We start from the raw sequence: 19,033 nt of genomic DNA on the forward strand, positions 1-19,033 counted from the left end.
CAGGAGCCGGCGATGCGGGCGCAGAGCCCGCGGCCGGGCTCCCCCGGGACGGAGGCTGTCCCTGCGCCTCCTCCCGCCACTGCCCCCGCGCTGTCCCGCAGGAGGTTCGTGGCCGGAGGGCAGTGCAAGTCGGCGGCCAAGCTGGAGGGGAAGGTGGTGATAATCACGGGAGCCAACACCGGCATCGGGAAGGAGACAGCCAGGGACCTCGCGCGAAGAGGCAAGTCTGGCCTTACCCAGCGCCGCGTGTGCCGCGCGTCAGCAGCTCCGCTCCTGCATCCAGCGAGGAGCCTTCTGTGCTTCCCTCTCAGTCAGCTGGAGTCCAGAGTTATCTGAAATGAGTCCCAAGTGTTGCTGCTCCTCCAGAGGCTGTAACCACTGAGGTGCAAGTCCCCCAGCTCCTCAGCTGGTTTCATTGCTTTAACTCCAGAAACATGTGCCTTGTGACAGGAAAATGCTCTGCAATCCAGCTGGTTTGAGAGGACTGAGGAAGTTCATGGTGGTGTCGAGTTCTGCTTGTTTGAAACTGGGGAACACCACAGGTCCACTGCTGTGTGCTTTAGTGTTTTGTGTCAGGCTAATTTGGTTTAAATGCTTTTTGGGTAACAGGTAAGGAGATGAAACTACCTGTTCACAATCTGTTTCAAAATTACTCTAGCTGGAATGAAAGTGCCTTCATGGGCTCCTGACCCGAGATTCCCGTTATAGGGACAGATATAACTCTGTCCTACCCTTGTTGTGGTACACACTCCTGACCTGGGAGAGCCTGAACAGATGTGCATTTTCATGATCTGAGAACAGCTTTGGGCAGGGCCGGAGCTAAGGGCACAGTAGGAAAGGTTTTGTCCCTCCCAGCTGCTCCCCTGACTGATGCTAGTTCCCTAAAAGAACAATATGTTGTTTGTAAGCTCTGTGTGTCATCAGCCTGCTTGTCATAGCCTTGATCAGCCAGTGTGCTCCAGTGATCTCAGCTTCTGTTGCTGCTTCTTCCCCCCGTGCAGGTGCCAGGGTGATCGTTGCTTGCAGAGACACAGCGAAGGCAGAAGCGGCAGCCAGGGAGATCCGAGCTGAGACAGGGAACCAGCAGATCATTGTGAAGAAGCTGGACTTGGCTGATACCAAGTCCATCCGGGAGTTCGCTGAGAAATTTCTGGCAGGTACAGTCTCGAAGTCTTTTCTTTTCAGTGAGAATATTTACCAAGGACTGGTGTCTGCTTTTCTAGCAAATGAGAGATCCTTCATCTGCAGATCTCTGTGCCGTGTGGGGACTGCGGTTCCCAGCAGGGGCTTGTCAGAGCCCACGAGTTAGTTTGTGGTAGGAGACTTATCCTGGGGGGATGTGCCTGCCACTCGGATAGACTCGGGTTTTTTTGGTTGATTTGGGCCACGTTCTTGTCTGTCTTCAGTTTCCCTTTCCCTGTTTAAGGATGTCTGTTGTTTCTTGCAGAGGAGAAGGAACTCCATATTCTCATTAATAATGCTGGTGTAATGTTATGTCCTTACTCCAAGACAGCTGATGGCTTTGAGATGCACCTGGGAGTCAATCATCTTGGTAAGGACACTGGAGTCACGTTTGCATTCAACATCTGTGGAAAAATGGCAGAGGAAAGTCCTGCTTGCAGATTTTCTGTTCCTTATCCTCCCTTCTTGGGAAAGGATAGAGGGGCAGAGTCAGAGTTCTGGAAGTGTCATGCAATGTATTTGCTTATCATGGGCACAGTTTTATGTGTCCGTACATGTTACCTGGGACATGTGAAATGTATGACAGCTCCAGCTTTTTGGAGCTGAGGAGCATAACTTAGTCACCCAAAAAAAGTACAGCTGATGATTTGGGGGAGGGAGGAGGCCGTATTCTTTTCCCTCAGCTTGAAACGAGGGCAGCAGTAAAATATAACATGTAAGTAATATGTAAGTACTTTGAAATTCCAGCACGGGAAGCCCTTCTGAGAAGGGTGACATTTCCTCTCACCCTAGGTCACTTCCTCTTGACCTTCCTCCTGCTGGAAAGGCTGAAGCAGTCTGCCCCAGCCCGCATAGTGAACGTGTCCTCGCTGGCTCATCACGGGGGCCGAATCCGCTTCCATGACCTGCACGGTGAGAAGAGCTACAACCGTGGCCTCGCCTACTGCCACAGCAAGCTGGCCAACGTGCTCTTCACCCGGGAGCTGGCGAGGCGCCTGCAAGGCAAGTCCCAGGAGAGCCTGGTGGTTTTCTGCTTGGCTTTTCAGCACATGGATGAGGAGAGTAGAGCGAAGAAAAGTTTGGAAATCAGCTAGGCAAAAATGAAATGGCTCTATGCAGAGCCACAGACTCTGCAGAAAGAAAATAAGTCTCATTTGTGGAATCAGGAGACTTTAAATGCTAATTGTCTTTACAACAACAGGGTAGAGGAGTTCAGTAGCCTGGCACAGTTGAACATATTTTTCTTTGGTGCTTGTCTCCAACAGAAATGTTCATGCAAACTCTGCCTTAAATGTTGACGGCCTGTAGAACAGAAGCATAGAACTAGACAGTACCTCTTCAGTCACAACCGTGTCATTCAGTGCTTTTAATAAACTTAAGCAGTATTTATTTTACTAAAACAGCAGCAGTATGTTCCCTAAGAAATTAGTATTACAGTAAATCAAAAGAAGCTGGTGTTCTCAAAAGCCTGATGAAAGCTGCTGCTGTTTTAGCAGCCAGACCCTTGAACACATTGTTTTGCAGAAGGCATGTTGTTGCTGCAGCATTTGGAAGGAAGCAAAGGAGGCTCTACAAAGAAGTAACTGTAGAGAACTCACTTAATCTCCCTATACCCATGCCTGGACTCCTCCTTTAAGTTGTAGAATGTTTGTAGGTAGAACTGAGGAGTGTATTACCCTTTTTTTTTAAGAGCAGTTTGATGCATGCAGATTTGTCCTGAACTACTTTCTTTTTCATAGGCACTAAAGTCACAGCAAACGCTCTCCATCCTGGTTCTGTCCATTCTGAGCTGGTCCGGCACTCGCTTGTGATGACGTGGCTGTGGAAAATATTCTCATTTTTCTTGAAGACACCTTGGGAAGGAGCTCAAACAAGTATCTACTGTGCAGTAGCAGAGGAGCTAGAGTCTGTAACAGGACAGTATTTCAGGTGGGTGCAAGCTGATGGAATGATACACTGTGGAAGGCAACCTTGTTGGCTAGGTAAGATGAGGCTTGCTGTCATTCTTCATTAGGAAGAGACTGGGTAAGAGCCTGGTTGGTAGGACTGAGGGTGACAAATACTAGAGCATTACAGGTCTGTCGTGGATATTGCGTTAGAAAAAATCCTTGACCTGTGTAACACTTCACATAACACCAGATCCTTTCGTGCCAGGAATATTGCTGTACCCGCAGCGCAGGTGTGGCCATCGTGTGCTCACAGCTCTAATCCTGATCTGCCTGAGCCTCGGACAAATCACTTTTCAGTAGAGCTGTGTAGTTAATGAGGTCACTTAAGTCAGTCCTTGAAAGCCCACTTTGGTTCTCTTTGTAGTTTTGCCTCACTGGAGCAGAAGGAGCCTGTGCTCCCAGGGAGCCAGGAGGACTGATGGTTTTGCAGAGCTAGGAAGTGAGATTTTCAGGCCCGGCCAGTGATGAAATAACTTGAATCTCCAGTGTGACAGACCCACCACCTGGGAAGGACTCCTGGGGGGATGCCTAGTGCTCTGTCCTGCAGCCTGTCTTGTGTAGCTCCCACTACAGACCCTGCTGTTCCTTGACTTCTTTGACTTACTGCAGGACCCTGCATAGTCATGCCTTTTCCCCTCACCAAAAGTACAGCCCAGAGCAGTCCCAAGTCATCATCCTGCTAGATTTGCAGACTCTTATTTGAACAGAGCCACAAAGATGTGCCTCTCAGCTTTTCACCAGGTGTAGAGCAGTGCAACAATACGGGGTTTTGGGAAATTAACATGAAAATTTTTCCTTTTCTTTTTTTCACATGGATACTGTTTGAGCCTTTGCATCTTTGCAGAGCTTTCCTCTTGTGATACGTGACCAGATTAGTCTCTGTAATGACTTTGATCTTCACTTGGGAGTTTGTGCTGTCTTAATCAGACTTGAATATATAAATAGAGGTCTTAATCTTCCCTGGATGACTGTCTGTCCCAGAATATAAATGGAGCATTTACGTGTTGAATACAGAAAATTTTGGCGGATTTTAAATTTGGGAAAGAAGGGAGTTTTGAACTTGGTGAGAAATCAACAGCTTCAACTGTAATTCATAGTTTACATTGGACTAGCTGAAAATCCTTCTCACTTTGCAGGCAACAGAATACAAAGCGCAAGTATAGATAGGAAGAAAAGAATTTCCATGCCATGGCAAGACAGGTGGAGTCCACCACAGTAATTTCAGGAACATCAGAGACTGTGCACCTGGAGCTCTGAAAACACTAGGCCAGATAGAAACCCTACGGGATGCGGTCTCCTCTGTTCTCTTACAACTCCTGTGTTACTGCAGCATTAAGCATTACAGATGAGAACACCTGATCTCTGTTCCAGAGTGCTCTCTGATTGCAGGAGCTGAGAAGAAAGGAGCCACAGTTCAGAGGTTAATGGAAAGAGGGATACCCATACATGGATATTACCGTATTATTATTCTGGGGCGGCTTTGTCTTTCATGCAATGGCAATATAGTGCAGTGAATGGGATGGTGTAAATAGCTCAGAACGAAGGGCTGTTTGAGGGGCTTTTTTTTGTTCTGTTTGCTAGAAAAGGTGCTCCTGACAAAGCTCGGTTAGTGTTTATAGCCTTTTTTAGTGCTATTAATGAGAAGGTACACCGAAGAGTATATAGGAGAGCATATATAGGCTTATGGAAGAGTTGAGACAACAGCTAGAGCTAATCTTGCTTGCTAGTTCTAGGTGCCATGGGGAGAAAATTTTACCTAGCCAGTTGAAAAGAAAGCTTTCTCAGGGTGCCTTAGCACGAACCCTTGCTCGCTGCTGGATACCCTCCCACCCTTCTTCAACAGGTCTGAAGTGAAGCTGAGAGAAAGCAACTCCCTTCTTTTAACACAGACGTTTCAGTGTGCTAATGCAGATGGAAATCTGACTTACAAAGATGTCAAAATGTTCCTCTTGCAGCGACTGCCGGCCAGCTTATGTATCTCCACGAGGTCGGGATGACGAGACTGCCAAGAAGCTCTGGAATGTGAGCTGTGAGCTCCTTGGCATCCAGTGGGACTGAGCAGCACAGACCTCACCCTGTACCTGGTTGAGCCCAGCAATGCTTCTCCTGGGAAGAGCACTGCTGAGAGACCTGAAGACTAGAATGCTTACACTTCACCTGCCCTTATGATGGTTTCATGAACACAGTCTAATGCGAATTTCTGGAATTCACACTGAAGGATTGAAATTTGTAAGCAACCAGCCTAGATGGAGAATTACAGCACCAATGCAGGGAGTAGCCTTTGCTTGGTATCTCACTCAACAGCCAGAGGCTACTGTTCTCTGTCTTTGCAATAGAAATGGAGGTTGCAGTCTTAGGTTTAGATTATGAAGTAACAATTACCTTTGAATAAAGTTTTTCCTAACAGCAATAATAAAAATGTGGGACTCTAAACTTAAGAAGTTATTTTCAGTTCCTGTTATTGACCTGGCACAGTAAAAGTACTTTAGAGTATTAGGTTTTCTGGTAATTACATGCAACACAAATGCTCTCAAGCACACAGAAACAAGTGCTGGCCTTCTTGTGCCAAGCATTAGGTAAAATTTTAAAGTGGAATAAACTATTTTTCTTTATATTCTCCCTCAGCAGCTGGACCCCAGCACTGAAGTATCTTGTCCCCAAATGCCCATTGGCTGCAGCAAGGTAACTAAGGGTTGGCATACCTTTTGAGAACCCAGGTCTCAGTGCAAGTGACTGGGAGCTTTAACAGTGTTATAATTGTGCATAGTCAAGCTATTTAAAAAAGTTAACAACTCTCCTGTGAAGCACTGAGCAAAGATGGTGTAAAAGTTGTCACAGTAACACCCACCCCACGCTACGCCAGCTACACTTCAAATCACTTCAAAAACTAGGAAAGAGAGCAAAGTGAGTAAAGAACATCTCAATTGTGTGAAAAAACATTAAACAACCTCAGCTGAGACTTCAGCTTTAAATGACAGCAAACTGCTTAGAGCAGTTTGCCAGTAAGCTATTTGCTTAGAGCTAATAGCTGAAGCAGAGGTCAGGACTGTCTTGATATTATGGTCTAGTTAGGTACAGGACAGCAGTCTTGCACAGAAGTGATGATGTTTGTCTGTGACTGGGTGTGGGTGGCCAGGGCTGCCAGCCTGGCCTTCCAGTGCCATACAGCCCACATTTCTGGCAGCTGGCTCAATGTACCTAGAACTGGGGCTGCTGCCTTGGAACTCTGGTGCAAGCTGCTGGAGTGTGATCCATCATCAGAGATTATTTCTGAAAAAGTTAAGGAGTTAGAAAACAAGTGCCACAGCTCATAGGATTATCTTCTGCTTCTGAAAAAAAAAATAATTAAAAAAATGGGGATGTTTTGGGACTTGCATATGAGCATGCACAGTGGCCAACAGCCACTTTTGGGAAACATGCTAGTTTTATGATTAACTCCTTCTGCCTGAATGATACCTATGCAGATCAGTCCTGTGCTACCTCTGAGCAATACTAAGCAAAGCCATTTTCCTTTTACAACAGGAGACTGTATCTTCCTTCAGAAATGTTGAATCGGTTTACTTGGGTGTTGCACCTGCCTCACAAATGTAGAGAGCACAGTTTGGGTAACATTTAAAAGTTCCTTTGTGTGTCTCCCTATCACTACCCTTTTTTTCCTCCCTTGTTATGCTTCATTTTGAATACAAAGCTAAACTCACAAGTACTGTGTAGCAGTAGGACCGTACGAGGCGTCACAGGCTTGGTGTGCTTTGTGTGTGAGATTCTCTGAGACATGTAACTACACATTTCCATAGACACACCCACTTTTTTTGACCTTGGGCAAGCCATTTATACCTTCTAGATTGATCTGTAAAATGAGGAACTAAAGCTCATTTAGCTGTCTCAAAGGGAGGCTTGTAAGGGAGAGTTAGATTAACTCGCAAAGCTCTTTAAAGAGGATTACTGGTCTGTGAGAGTACATGTTTGAGGCTCAGCTCCTGGGAGGTCTTCTAAAGATGTCATATTCCAGTTGATCTAAATGCTGGGGACACTAGCAGAGAGATGTGGCATGCCAGAACAGTTCTCCCCTTTCTAATTGCTCTGTTAAGCATAGCCAAAACCAAAATACAGATCTAGAAAAAAAAATCCCCAGCTACACAGAGATAAAAAGCAAAGAGAAGATACATTAACAGTCATAACACTTTATTATCTTTTTTTTTTTCCATTGTAAACAAACGTTGGTCATTAATAGATAAGTTATTTTTGACTGGCAGTGCTCAATCCCTTTTTGATGCTCAAAAATCAAAGCCCCTTGATAACTGCACAGTTTGTGACACGAGGCAGTTAGTCAGGATCAAAATTTCAGTTCTGCTGGTAAGAGAAAGATCCCTATGATTCCAGGTTAAGAACATCAAGTTACAACAAATGCTATATAAAGTGCATCAGGTACAGTGCAAAGAGGTCAGGAAGAAAGGCAGGTACAGAACTGACAGGTCTGCATGGCAAACTCCACTCTTTGTGCTCTATACAGCTGAAGGAGGTTGAGCAGGAAAGTAGGCATTACAGGAATGCAGATCTGGATACCCACAAACAGTAAAACTTCCTACCCATAGTTACAGATTTGTTAATTATTGAAAATGTGGATAGTATCACATTTTAGGATTAGCCTAATGGCTGTAATCTGATGGAAAGCTAGGTCAGTCTGGCTGAGGAAACAAAAGCAGCTTTCATTAGTACTGCTCACTAATGAGATAATGCAAATTTGTGGTCAGGAGATTTTGAAAGCTAAATGTGGTCATTTCTGACCACTTTGCTCTGAGGCATTTCTAGCCCTGCTCTAATGAGCACAGCACCTCCAAGAGAGGTGTTTGTGTCAGTGGGGCACTGCCTGTGAAACAATGATGAAGTTGGACCAAGTCCTTTCCAATACTATGGAAGTCTGTTCTGTCCCCACAGTGAGCTTGGGGATAGTGCAAAACTCTTATTTGACAGTCTTAATTTTTTTATGTATTAAAAATATTTACAGTTATTACACTTCAGGAAACCTGTTGTTTCTTTTGAAGTAAACAAACTAGCTAAACTTCTTAACAAAAAAAGTGAACTAGTTTTCCTACCTCTTGTGCTGAAATTCATGTAGACAGCAAACACCAACTCTTGTGGAGTGCCATGTTTTGTGGTTTCTTTTTGAAGATCCTACTGTTCTCTACCCATTTCTCATCTCCCAATCATAGCTGAAGAGAAGCAGCTGTTTTTCTCAGCATCCCTGAACACAGCCATTACCCAAAGTTTCCTGCATTTTCTTAAAACTGAGTTAACCTAACACTTCCAGAGCAAAGCTTATCAACATAGTCTATGTTTAATTAATAATTTATTCCGGTTTCCTGTTGTACCCGACAGGGACAGATTATCCTGGTAAGAAACAAATCAATCCCTGTGTGGCAGGGACACAGACGGCCTGTTGAATTTTACCACAGCTTGCTCTATCCATATTTTCTGCTGTACCTGATGAAAAACTGTGTACGTTTACCGACAGCAGGCCAGTGATAAAAGCTGCATCCCAACAATGTATTTGATTTTACCATAGGAAAGCAAGAGGTATGTGATTTTTCAACTATTTTAAAGGATTACTTTCCCTTTGTACTCCCCTTACAGGATAGGCCCTTTATATCTTCATCCATCTAGTAAGGACTCAAGTGCCATATGTACGGCAGACATCAGACAGTGGAACCTGCCATGAAAAATCAGTTCCTGCCTTTTCAAAAAATTTAAAGAAATTAGGCACATCATACTAGCTGGTGGGGAAGGGGCAAGGAGAAGAGAAGCAATGGTTTGTACAGGGGCTTTAAAAATATCTCTGCATTTCAGTCCGTAAAGGATCTTTCCAATCTTGAAAAAATTTACAGGAAACCCATAATCACAAGAAGTTTTATGCTCGAGGCTACACTGAGTTGAAGAGATTTTTTCTGTCCTCTCTATACAGGTTTTGTGGATTAAAAATAAAAAAATAGAATAAAGTTCAGTGCCTTTCAAAACAAAAAAAGTCAACCAAAAAACCCGTAACAGAAAAGACTCCCAAGCCAGAAACATAATTGCTCTAAATTACACCTACATTCTTGCTTGTTCGGTTTGAAATTGCTCCCCCCAACACACTCCCTCCCACCCCCCATCATAAAGCCAAAAAATACCCTGAGGTAGTGACTGTCAAAATACAAGACTGGCACTTGTAATTTACTTCCCTTCCTTTCACCAGAGGCACATTAGCAGCACACATTTGCCATCAACATCAGTCAAGAGGCTTCCATCTTACCAAGAGACAGTGGAACCACAGGGCTTTAGGCTGTCTTGAAGCCTTCCCCTTCTGCATGATCGTGAATGTCAGTTACTCATCACTTCCTAGTGCCCTGGGGAAGCCGATTTCTCATCTTGGGCTGGTGTACTGAGAGCCACTGGGCACAGATGGCCTTCACAACGTCATCGCCGCTGTTCTCAGCCAGCTGCCGCACATGCTGGACCAGCTGCACTGCTCTGCTCTTCTCCTGTCTCACAGAGACAAGATAGGCAGAGCGCAACTTGTTGCACATCACGTAGGCCTGGATCTGAAGCAGAAGAGGCAGTCAGAACTTGGGTAGAAAGCTGGAGCAAACTAACAGCACAGTTAGGAAGGATTGGCTGGAAATGCCTGGTTCAGAAGCGGGTTGTACAAGGTAGCAGCAGCTTATTATGAAGGAGAATATGGCAGGGAGCAGGATCCCAATGTATAAAGATGGACAGACAGCTGTATTTTAGAAAGTTTGTCTCTCGTGGAAACTCCTTTAGTCTATCACCATGAAATTAGCATCAGGAATCCTATTTTGTGCATTAATTTGCCATATCCTCATAACAAAGGGTCTCAACCAGTAATTTTTTTCCATTGCTGGTTCTAGAACAGCTCGCATCTCTCAGGGATTTACACCAGGGCAGAATGAAAAGCCCATTTTTAAATCTACATACAACAGTGAGCTTGTCAGTTGGAGCAGGACAGAAGACAGTCACAAATTTTAAGATTTTATTCCCAGTTATGCCACTGGGATCTATGACAATCCACAAATGCTGAGCCACAGCCTCTTTATCTATAAACATGCATCTACACAGTTCATTTATCTGTGACTCTCCCATGGCTTGGCTGGATGGTAAGAAAGCTAGCAAAGAAACCACGTAGCTTAGGCCTCACTTCCTCTTAAGAAAAAGAAGTATAAAAAAAATTGCAGAATTTTAATCACTTAACTCTTGATCACAAAATAGTATAATCCTCAAGTGATAAGCTGAAATGGTCATCTTGGAGATATGTTGATCCTCATTAACTGTCTGCCATTATGAGAAACTTACAGGCCCCTAGCTGAAAAGTTGGTTAACAAAACCAACAAACCCACTAGCGTGTCTCTGAGACACTTTTCCTACCGCTGTAACAACTGCCTAGTCCTTACTCCCGGGACTGTCAAGGTGCTAACAGGGATAACATCAATCCATATCTTGATGTCACAGCTCTACTAACTCAAACACAACCTTGAGGAATTCACTGTGATTTCTACAATCTAAACTTCAAAACTTTGGCTTAAGTGAGGATGAGAGAGAAGATGGTGAAAGAGAGCACACATCCTGCAGATCAAGACTGGGCTGTTTAGCCCGTACTAAGTGAGTTGCTCTACTGTACTTTTGCTTACCTTGTTCTCATCACTGTCCATATCCTGGATGAGATTATCGAGATCCTGCATCCAAAGAAGGGAAAACGTGTTCACATTTAGAGTGACTATAGTTTGCAAACCTTTACCCCATCAGGGACCAAAACCCTGCCTAGAGGAAGGGGAACACAGAATGCAGAGTACACAGCCAGTTGGTTACACTGTCCCAGCTACAAGTGCTGCAGATGTAAAACATAAGAAGTCCAGTTCTTCCCTTTAGTACAGCTTCTCCTGCCTGTCATGTCTGTGGGGTATCCTTATGAACCTGGGAGTCCCCCACAGACATGGCTTGCATTGCATGAAATGAATTTGTAGGTTCTCTGCACCCCGGCAGGTGTCAGCCCCTGTGGCCTACCCTGACCCAAGGGGGGGACTATGAGACCAATCAGAACTTTATGGAGGGCATCTCCTTCCTTCACTTGGATGGAAAAGACAGTGTTAGACAAAAGGAATCTTAAAATATGTTTCCTACAGAGGCAAGAAGTTTCTGCCTCTACACATCTTCTCACGTTAACCAGGGAAGCCTCCTTGAAGGAAGCACCTCCCATGCCAATCGGGAGCATTTGGCAGGATTCTGTGAAGCCGAAGGTTCTTTCCCATCTTGTGCACTCATTTGGGAAGTGCAGGGTAGGAGACTGCTACAGCTACTTATTTTCTTCCAGAGTAATGTGCATGGGGCAAACCACATACTCCCAACCTTTAAACAATGGATGTATTACAGAGCCAGAAGATAGGAAGGACTCACTAAGAAAGCTGCACAGGCACCACAGGATGGTTTCCCTGTAGTCTATATTGTATATGCCCATTTTACTTCAAAAGGGACACAATGCAGGACAGAATTACCTCAGGAGGAATGCTCTTGAACTCATTTAGACAGTTTAGGATAATGTTATCCCCATCATTTTTTGCTGCAACTCCAGACTCATTGACACACTTGAGGAGCTGCCGGATCTCACTGTATTTCTGCTGCTTCACCAGCTGCTTGGCCACTTTGCTGTACACTTCTGTAGCCTCCAGCTGGAAGTCCTAGAGGTAGTTGGAAAATCAGAGCAACATTTTCAATATTCTCAGCAGGTTTTCTCAGAGGGAGTCTATACAACTGAGACAATATTTCCTAAGGACAAAATATTACACCATGCTCCAAAAAGTCAAAGCTGTTTTGGGGGCCTCTGATCTACCAGTCACCACTGCTCAGGGCTGGCTTAAAGGTTTTCTATAATCAGACTGGTAACACTCAGTTTTGTTCAGGAACAAGAACACTGTTGCCAGTGTGACAAAAAAATCAGTTTTATTTCTTCTGGCAAAAGATCTTTCCTAGATTCCTCCCCACCTCTCCCTCACTTAGCAAGTTCCCACTATATTCTCTCAGCCACCCCACCAGCAGCCACACTTTATGTACCCCAAAAAACAGGAGGCAACTGGCCATCATACACCTCCCACATGAAGGAACAGGTTATAAAAGCTGCAGACTGATCCTGCCAAGAATAAGACAAGAAACAAAAGGAAGGAAACAGAAGTGATGTTAAGCAGTTGGACTCACTGCTGCATTTTTACTGGGGAGTAGTGCCTGCTGGGAAGTGCTATTTTTCTAAAGCTCTCCATCTCACTATAAACAGGCATTCTGCCTTGCTCATCCTGACCTGAAAGAAGGAGCAGGGCCTGCCATATCCACAAACACCCAGCGTGCCACCTCTGTCCAAAAGCTATCCCTTTGGTCCTGCAGGGGAGGCAACTGCAAACTGCACTGCCTGAAGCAGCACCTTTCAGCAGCTTCTAATGCATGGAGGAGAAGCACAGAAGTTGGGAGGCCCATGAGCTGTGCTCACTGATAAGCACCTCAACTTTTGCCCAGACATGAGAAAGGAGAGGTCCCCAGAGAGAGTTTCCAGTTAATTAAGCTTTGCTTTCTCAGGCAGGAGAACAATACAGAGCTAGCCCTGGCCTTATTTAGTCACTGTGTCTTTGTGTGGCTGTTACGAACTGAAGTGAGCTACCAAGTCAGAGTTCTCCATTAATATCTGTGATTGTGGTTTGCCAGAGTAAAGTCACTGAACAAGGTGCACAGCAAAGGAAAAGCTGTACTTAATTCTTCAGTAGGACCCAATTAGTTTGGAAGTGTCTTACTGAAGCAGCATCTTAATTTCCTTACCAACCTTCCTCCAAATACATGGACATTTAAGACTCAAAACTCATTACTTTTCTCACAATAAATTTTTCTTTTTGGGGAGTAAAAGAAATTTTGCAAAAAGAGTAATTTGCTTAAACAATTGCTGCTTGCAGGAGTTACTTTTGTAATAACAGTGCTTGTTATATCAAGTATTTCATACCTGAAGGACTCTAAATGCAATCCCAAACCCCTCCTCAATGTTTTTGCCTTCCAATATGACCTGAAAACAGAGACACAGACAAGTTTGGGAATGCACATTCCTTTTTCATTACAGACAGTTAAGTAATAATGCATTTCCACGTTTTGCCCAGATGCCAAAAGACAATGCATTACTTCAACACAAAACAGCACCAGCACCACAAGTAGAACAAATATAGGGTCTATTGCCATACACTGATTCCCTGTGGGACACTGGGCAAGCTACAGATGGAGCTGATGCTGGAAGTTAAGAAGGGTTAGCATAATGGCAGTATTTGCCATCCTTCACAGCACAATATATCCTCACAAGGTATGTTACTATTTGTATTTGGGACCCTCTGCCTCTGAAAGTTTGAACTCTGAGGAGAGGAGCTCCAAGTTCTCAAATGTTCTTTGCTACTTTGAGGAAAGACATTAATTTTTCATAGATGGTAGGCTGCATACATGCACAAGTGCCACCTGTCTGTGACAAATTTTTATCACCAACCTGTGATAAATACAAGTGCCTTATTCAACCATCAGATGTTTCAACCCACATAATGAGTTAGCACTGTTGATGAAAAATAGAGTTGTGTTTGAAAAAGCAGTAAGTACCTTGCAAGCAACATCCATTTTCATGTCATTGTTTCCAAAGAGTGTGGGCAAGGAGAAACCTGTCATTTGAGAAGTTCCTGAACTTTCACACTGATGCAGAAACTTTGTTACTTCCATCTGCAGATCTACTGTACTGATGTGCCTGGATAAAGGAAAAACTACAACTTTATTTTGAAATAGAGAAAGCGTCAATTATTTGTGTGAACTTACTAACTTCTTGAACACAGTTCGAAATAATGCCTATTTCCAAATAATTATTTTAGTTACGTTTTAACTTAGTCTTTTGTGTAGCCAAGTCTGCAGCAATGAGATACTTCTCAGATATGTGCACTTAACATGTATCACAAGCTGAAGGTGAGCACTTGTTTATATTATTTCAAAGATGTGAGCCAAAAAACCTTCATCACAAATAAGTATCTGCTCCCTTTTTTCCATCTCATAACCCCGCCATCTTTAATTTAGAGTTTAGTGTGAAAAAAAACCCAAAACCCCTCAAAAAAACCAAACAAACACCCTCCTAAGAAACCCAAGATATAAAAAAGCCCAAGTACAAGAGAGATCTGGCTAAATTTACACTGTGATGGAGTTAACCCCAGTAAAGAACTAAGCATCACAAAGCTGCTTGCTTTAAGGAAAGAAAAGGAAGAGTAACAGCAAGAAAATTTGTGGAAAGCTGTTTGTGCAATGTAGGGTTTGGGGTTTTTTAATTAAAGGAAGGCAGATTATACATAGACCAATATTTTTAGTAGAAACAATTGCTCATCTCCTGGGTTGGGTTGTTGGGGGAACACATAATGGGAAACCTACACTTGCAGCTGGGTCAGACACAGCTATCATGTGTTAGCTAACACCAACTTAAACACAACTGGAAAAAGACCCCAAACCCAACTAAAAAACAACACACAAAAGCCTGAACTTCCCCTTTTCTGTGACTTAGCTTCTTGTTTACACACACCTTGACACATCTGTAGCAGACATTTTCTTCCGAAAAGTGAATGCCATTTTTTTCCTTCCTGAACTTCTTGAGACCTCTTGCAGGTAGACTTTGAGATGGTCCTTGATCTTTAGAAGCCACACCTGTTTGCCTCCCAGTTCTGTGTAAGACTTTGCTCCATGAGTGAAAAATCTAATGCAGGTCATGGCAGCACGAACATGATCCTAGAAGAAATACACTGAGCACTAAGATGGACCCACGTACACCACCTCCAGCAATACCTGCCTGCACTAAAGTGCTCATACAAAGCAGGCGATGCTTATTTTCTTTAAGGGAGTAGTTAAGCTACTGCAAATCCTTCAGTTAGGCACAGGCCTTCCTATCATTTTTTAGGACTGGAAAGCAGCAAAAATGTACTTGCCCATCAGGCAGGTTTACACCAAAGTAAGTAACCAAAAGCCTAACAGTATGCAGCATTTCACTGAAAGATATGGTACTGACCATCTTACCTTCATGAACTGTTGCAGCTCATACAGGATATGGTAGTAGTTCTTTCTCTGCAAGTATTTGCAAGCTGCAATCAAGTAGACTCCCCAGCTCTCCAATCCTGGATCAATGGTTTCCAGCAAGTTCTCCAACATGTGTAATTTTCCACTTTCAAAACTCGGAATGAAGATCCCTTCAATGAACACTTCTGATGGGGATTCCTACACACAAATATCAGAAAACTAACTTGAAGCAAAGCCACCATGGCTTGATTTTCCTTATATAACATAAAAGAATTATGAAGTGACAAAGATGGCAAAATTATTAAGTAATTTAGGCTGGAAGGGATCTCTGGGGGTCATCTGGCTCACACCCACACTCAAAAGAATGGCTTCCACATTAGGTCATGCTGCTTTGGGCCTGCACAGCCAAGTTCTGAGCATAACCAAGCCTCTCTGGGCCCCAGATCCCATGGCTTAACATCTTCACTGCAAAAAATCTTCTCCTTACATCCAGTTGGAACTTCCCTCACTCCAAATTGTGTCCACTGTGTCTTTCCTTTTTACTACACACATATGAGAGAAACCTAGCTCTATCTTCCCTATGATAATTGACCTGATAGCTGAAAATAGCATGTAGATCTCCTTTCGACTTCTCCTCTTCAAGGTAGAAAAACATCATGCGCTCCAGGGCCCTAATCACTTTGGTGACCTTCCAACTAGACCTGCTCCACTTTGGCAATGTCTGTTTCGTACTAGGCAACCCTAACCTGGGCACAGTAGTTCAGATGAAACCTCATCGCTATTGAGCTGAGAGGGATATTTACTTCCCTTGACCTCATGACTACGGTCTTGCAACACAGCCTCACAAATTGATGTTACTATGGAAAGAAGCATGTCTGACAGCACAGCCTCCATAAACATTTTAAAGACATGATTCAGATTTTTTAAATTATTTTTTAAATCTCACTGTAAGATACAAGCTACAAAGCCTGTACACATAAAATGTTACCAAACAAGCAACTGCAAAATGTTTCATTAGAATCCTAGTACCTTACAGCTTTAAGGTAACAAACCTTCATCTCTAGCTCATGCGATCACCAGACTCCTCGTCCAAAATTTGCGTATCAAATTGTGTATCCAGAGAATTTTCAACATCTGCTATTTAATTAGTGAAACTGTTTCACCAACATTGCAAAAATATGCAACTTTTCTTTAAAGGAAAATTTAAATTGATATGAAGGACACATTTGAAAAGCAAATCTAATTTGCAGATGAGTATATGAGGTCAGAATGGCCAATGATAAAATGAAGACAACTTGATTTTCTATTAAGCAGACTCATGATAATGGAATTTGGGATCTCAAGTTGTACGTTAATAATAACAATTATAATTATTGCAATTATAGTTATAGCACAGAAACTTGAAATAGAAAACAACTTCCACACACACTTAACAGCTTTCAAGCTGGTGAGATGTAATGGATTCATATCTCTTCCACACCTCCTAAGAAGCACCCTTAATGAATCAGGCAGATCCTTGCTGGAAACATTTCTAGGTTTAATTGTAATTTATCAACAATAGAACTATTTTCTCCAAACATTCCCAAATCTTCCTCCATGGTGCAGTTTTTCTAAAGCAGAACCAGAAAGTTTTTTTCCCCAACTTGGTTTTGGTCCTCTGGCATTTGATCCTGCATTCCCCTATAGTCCTAACTGTTACAGAAATGCAAACATGAGTGTCTGATTAAACAAATAACAGCAAGAGACAGGGACACTGTGATACAGAGTATATACTGGTTTTGGTGTGTTGAAATTAGAATTCTTTCTTGTCTCTTCTGAACCATGTAACAATAGTCCCAATTTTTCAGGTTTGTAGAAAAAAAAGTGCAGTTGATTCAGGGGCTCTACCTCTCCCCACACACTTTTCTACTCTCTAGAAGCCACACAATGGGAAAGAGAGGAAAAACATAAGATTTAAACATCAAAGCTATTTCATTTCATCATGTCACTGAATTCTTGTCAGTCACCAGACACCTCATATAAAAACATGCAGGACCTCAGAAAATTCCTGTGCAAAAAACCACCCAGAATGCTGCATGATGCTCATTACCATCTTAGACTGGCCTTGAACTCCTCTTAGTTACTTCTCAAATTTTCATTTAGATGATGGGAAATTAGATTACTCACCTTATTTAATAAGTGAAGCAGTGCTTCCCTCATACAGTCATGCCTCATGTAAAAGCTTATTACAGCCAGATTAGTGCCATAACTATGTAAATAGAACAAGCACTCTTGATAGTAGCTGTTGTGTTGAATCTTCCCCTCACAGATCATTTCCAGAGACAGACTTCTTGTTCTCAGCGTTGCTTCAAGTTCCCTCAATGTGGCAAAGAAATCATCATCCTGCCATTAAAACAGAGACCCAACTATAGGAAATGTAAGAGGAAAACTTCCTTTTCAGTTAGACTCTGTCACTGAGCCCTGAAGCATTTCTGTTATTGCTGTTTTTAAAACAGATAGTGCTTTAGATGAGTGAAAATCCAGCAATACTTTTTATAAACACTAGATTGGAACCCTGCTATCAAGAGAGGTGTTGAATGTTGCTGTCTGTTTCCAGAGACAGACAGAAGTCTTATTTATTTAAACACAATTCCACTGTCAACAGCTATGTCAAAAACCTAGTTCTAACAAGCTTCTTAGTTCTCCTAAAATATGTACCACTAAGAGGTCTTTCATCATTATGATTCTGCTGCTACTTTAGTACTAAGTAATTTTTTGGTACCTAATCAGAACTTCCAAAGCTAATCCCAAACCACATAATAGTGCTTTCTGACAAGGAAAGAAGAAAAGGACAGCATTTGTAAATTCTCCTTTGAAATCCTGCAAAGTTGTCAGTTTCAGTAGAAAAAATGGCATCAACGCAGCATCACAACATATTGCTTGTATTGAGTTTAGTTTCCTCAGACTGCAGTAATAACACACCACTACAGCTTCTTTCCCCTCCCCTAATTACTGTATAATTCTGTGATCTAGTTCTCAGCCACCAATTCACCGTGAGGAAACAGCTAACAAATTTCCCAACAATATTTAGTTTGCAATATGCAATCATGACAAAAGAAGGAGAAACACTAACAGCAGACCTTGTATCCTACACTGCTGTAAGATGTACATTAAAACATCATGACTTGGCTTTGTTATAGCCCTTCAGAGCAGACAAGACTCTTACCGCAATGAGTACGGGCTTCACGGTGGACTCCAGGTACTGTATCACATCCTGGACCAGCCTTGAACCATGGTTCAGCTGGTTTAGATCCATAGGTGGCTTTAAACAGCGATTAAACTTCTCTCTTGCTGAACTTAAATTTCCAGCTTTAAGGCAAGCCATGCCCCAGGCATGCCATGCCCCACCTGGATCCAACCCACATTTTGTAGAAACCTAAATTCAAAATAATCTGTTAATATTGCACCAAAGTCCTGTTACAGAAAACAGGAAAACTGGCAGAGAAAAATACAAGTTTGTGATTGTGACCTTCTATTTCCTAGAGCATATTTCCCATTAAAAACAAAACAAAGCATGAAAAAAACCCGTGCTGATTATTTCCATATTACTGGCACAAAATGCCAACTCCCAAAACACCCACAATCTCCAAATGTGGAGTATCATTTATTGTACAAGTTTAAACTACTATTTATCACGGAAATTTCAGTTCAGCAGTTTAAAAACTCAGGACAGTTTCACATCCAATTTTCTAAATTAAACGATTTTTACAGAGTGGAATATATCAGGTTTGTGGTTTAAAAAAATAAAACAAAACAAGAAAAGA

At 42.7% G+C, this 19,033-nt stretch overlaps 2 protein-coding genes across 2 annotated transcripts in view; one reads left to right on the top strand and one right to left on the bottom strand.

Moving 5' to 3' along the window:
- The first annotated feature begins 12 nt into the window (after positions 1-12).
- On the top strand, positions 13-5,386 carry LOC104397721 (retinol dehydrogenase 12-like). Its single transcript, XM_010007729.1, has 6 exons — positions 13-220; positions 1,002-1,157; positions 1,448-1,552; positions 1,975-2,184; positions 2,922-3,111; positions 5,087-5,386. The coding sequence occupies exons 1-6, from the start codon at positions 13-15 to the stop codon at positions 5,187-5,189; spliced, it is 972 nt and encodes a 323-aa protein (XP_010006031.1). The 3' UTR covers positions 5,190-5,386.
- Positions 5,387-9,496: 4,110 nt separating this feature from the next.
- The window catches only part of ZFYVE26 (zinc finger, FYVE domain containing 26), a 54,369-nt gene continuing 44,832 nt past the window's right edge, over positions 9,497-19,033 (bottom strand). Inside the window, exons 34-42 of the mRNA XM_010007731.1 lie at positions 18,436-18,645; positions 17,397-17,612; positions 15,231-15,428; positions 14,743-14,945; positions 13,788-13,929; positions 13,156-13,215; positions 11,672-11,854; positions 10,811-10,855; positions 9,497-9,706 (exon numbers count right to left, since the gene is read on the bottom strand). Coding sequence (XP_010006033.1) covers positions 9,497-9,706; positions 10,811-10,855; positions 11,672-11,854; positions 13,156-13,215; positions 13,788-13,929; positions 14,743-14,945; positions 15,231-15,428; positions 17,397-17,612; positions 18,436-18,645 — 1,467 coding nt within the window. The remainder of the gene's footprint in view (positions 9,707-10,810; positions 10,856-11,671; positions 11,855-13,155; positions 13,216-13,787; positions 13,930-14,742; positions 14,946-15,230; positions 15,429-17,396; positions 17,613-18,435; positions 18,646-19,033) is intronic.

This window comes from Chaetura pelagica, unplaced genomic scaffold (assembly GCF_000747805.2).
Source record: "Chaetura pelagica isolate M959 unplaced genomic scaffold, ChaPel_1.0 scaffold70, whole genome shotgun sequence".
In the NCBI taxonomy this organism is placed as follows: Eukaryota; Metazoa; Chordata; class Aves; order Apodiformes; family Apodidae; genus Chaetura; species Chaetura pelagica.

Excerpts from the sequence above, each read along its gene's own strand:
- LOC104397721 (XM_010007729.1), top strand. The coding sequence starts at position 13 with ATGCGGGCGCAGAGCCCGCGGCCGGGCTCCCCCGGGACGGAGGCTGTC. Across the intron at positions 221-1,001 it reads CAGGGACCTCGCGCGAAGAG|GTGCCAGGGTGATCGTTGCT; the intron begins GCAAGTCTGGCC and ends CCCCCCGTGCAG. Across the intron at positions 1,553-1,974 it reads CCTGGGAGTCAATCATCTTG|GTCACTTCCTCTTGACCTTC; the intron begins GTAAGGACACTG and ends CTCTCACCCTAG.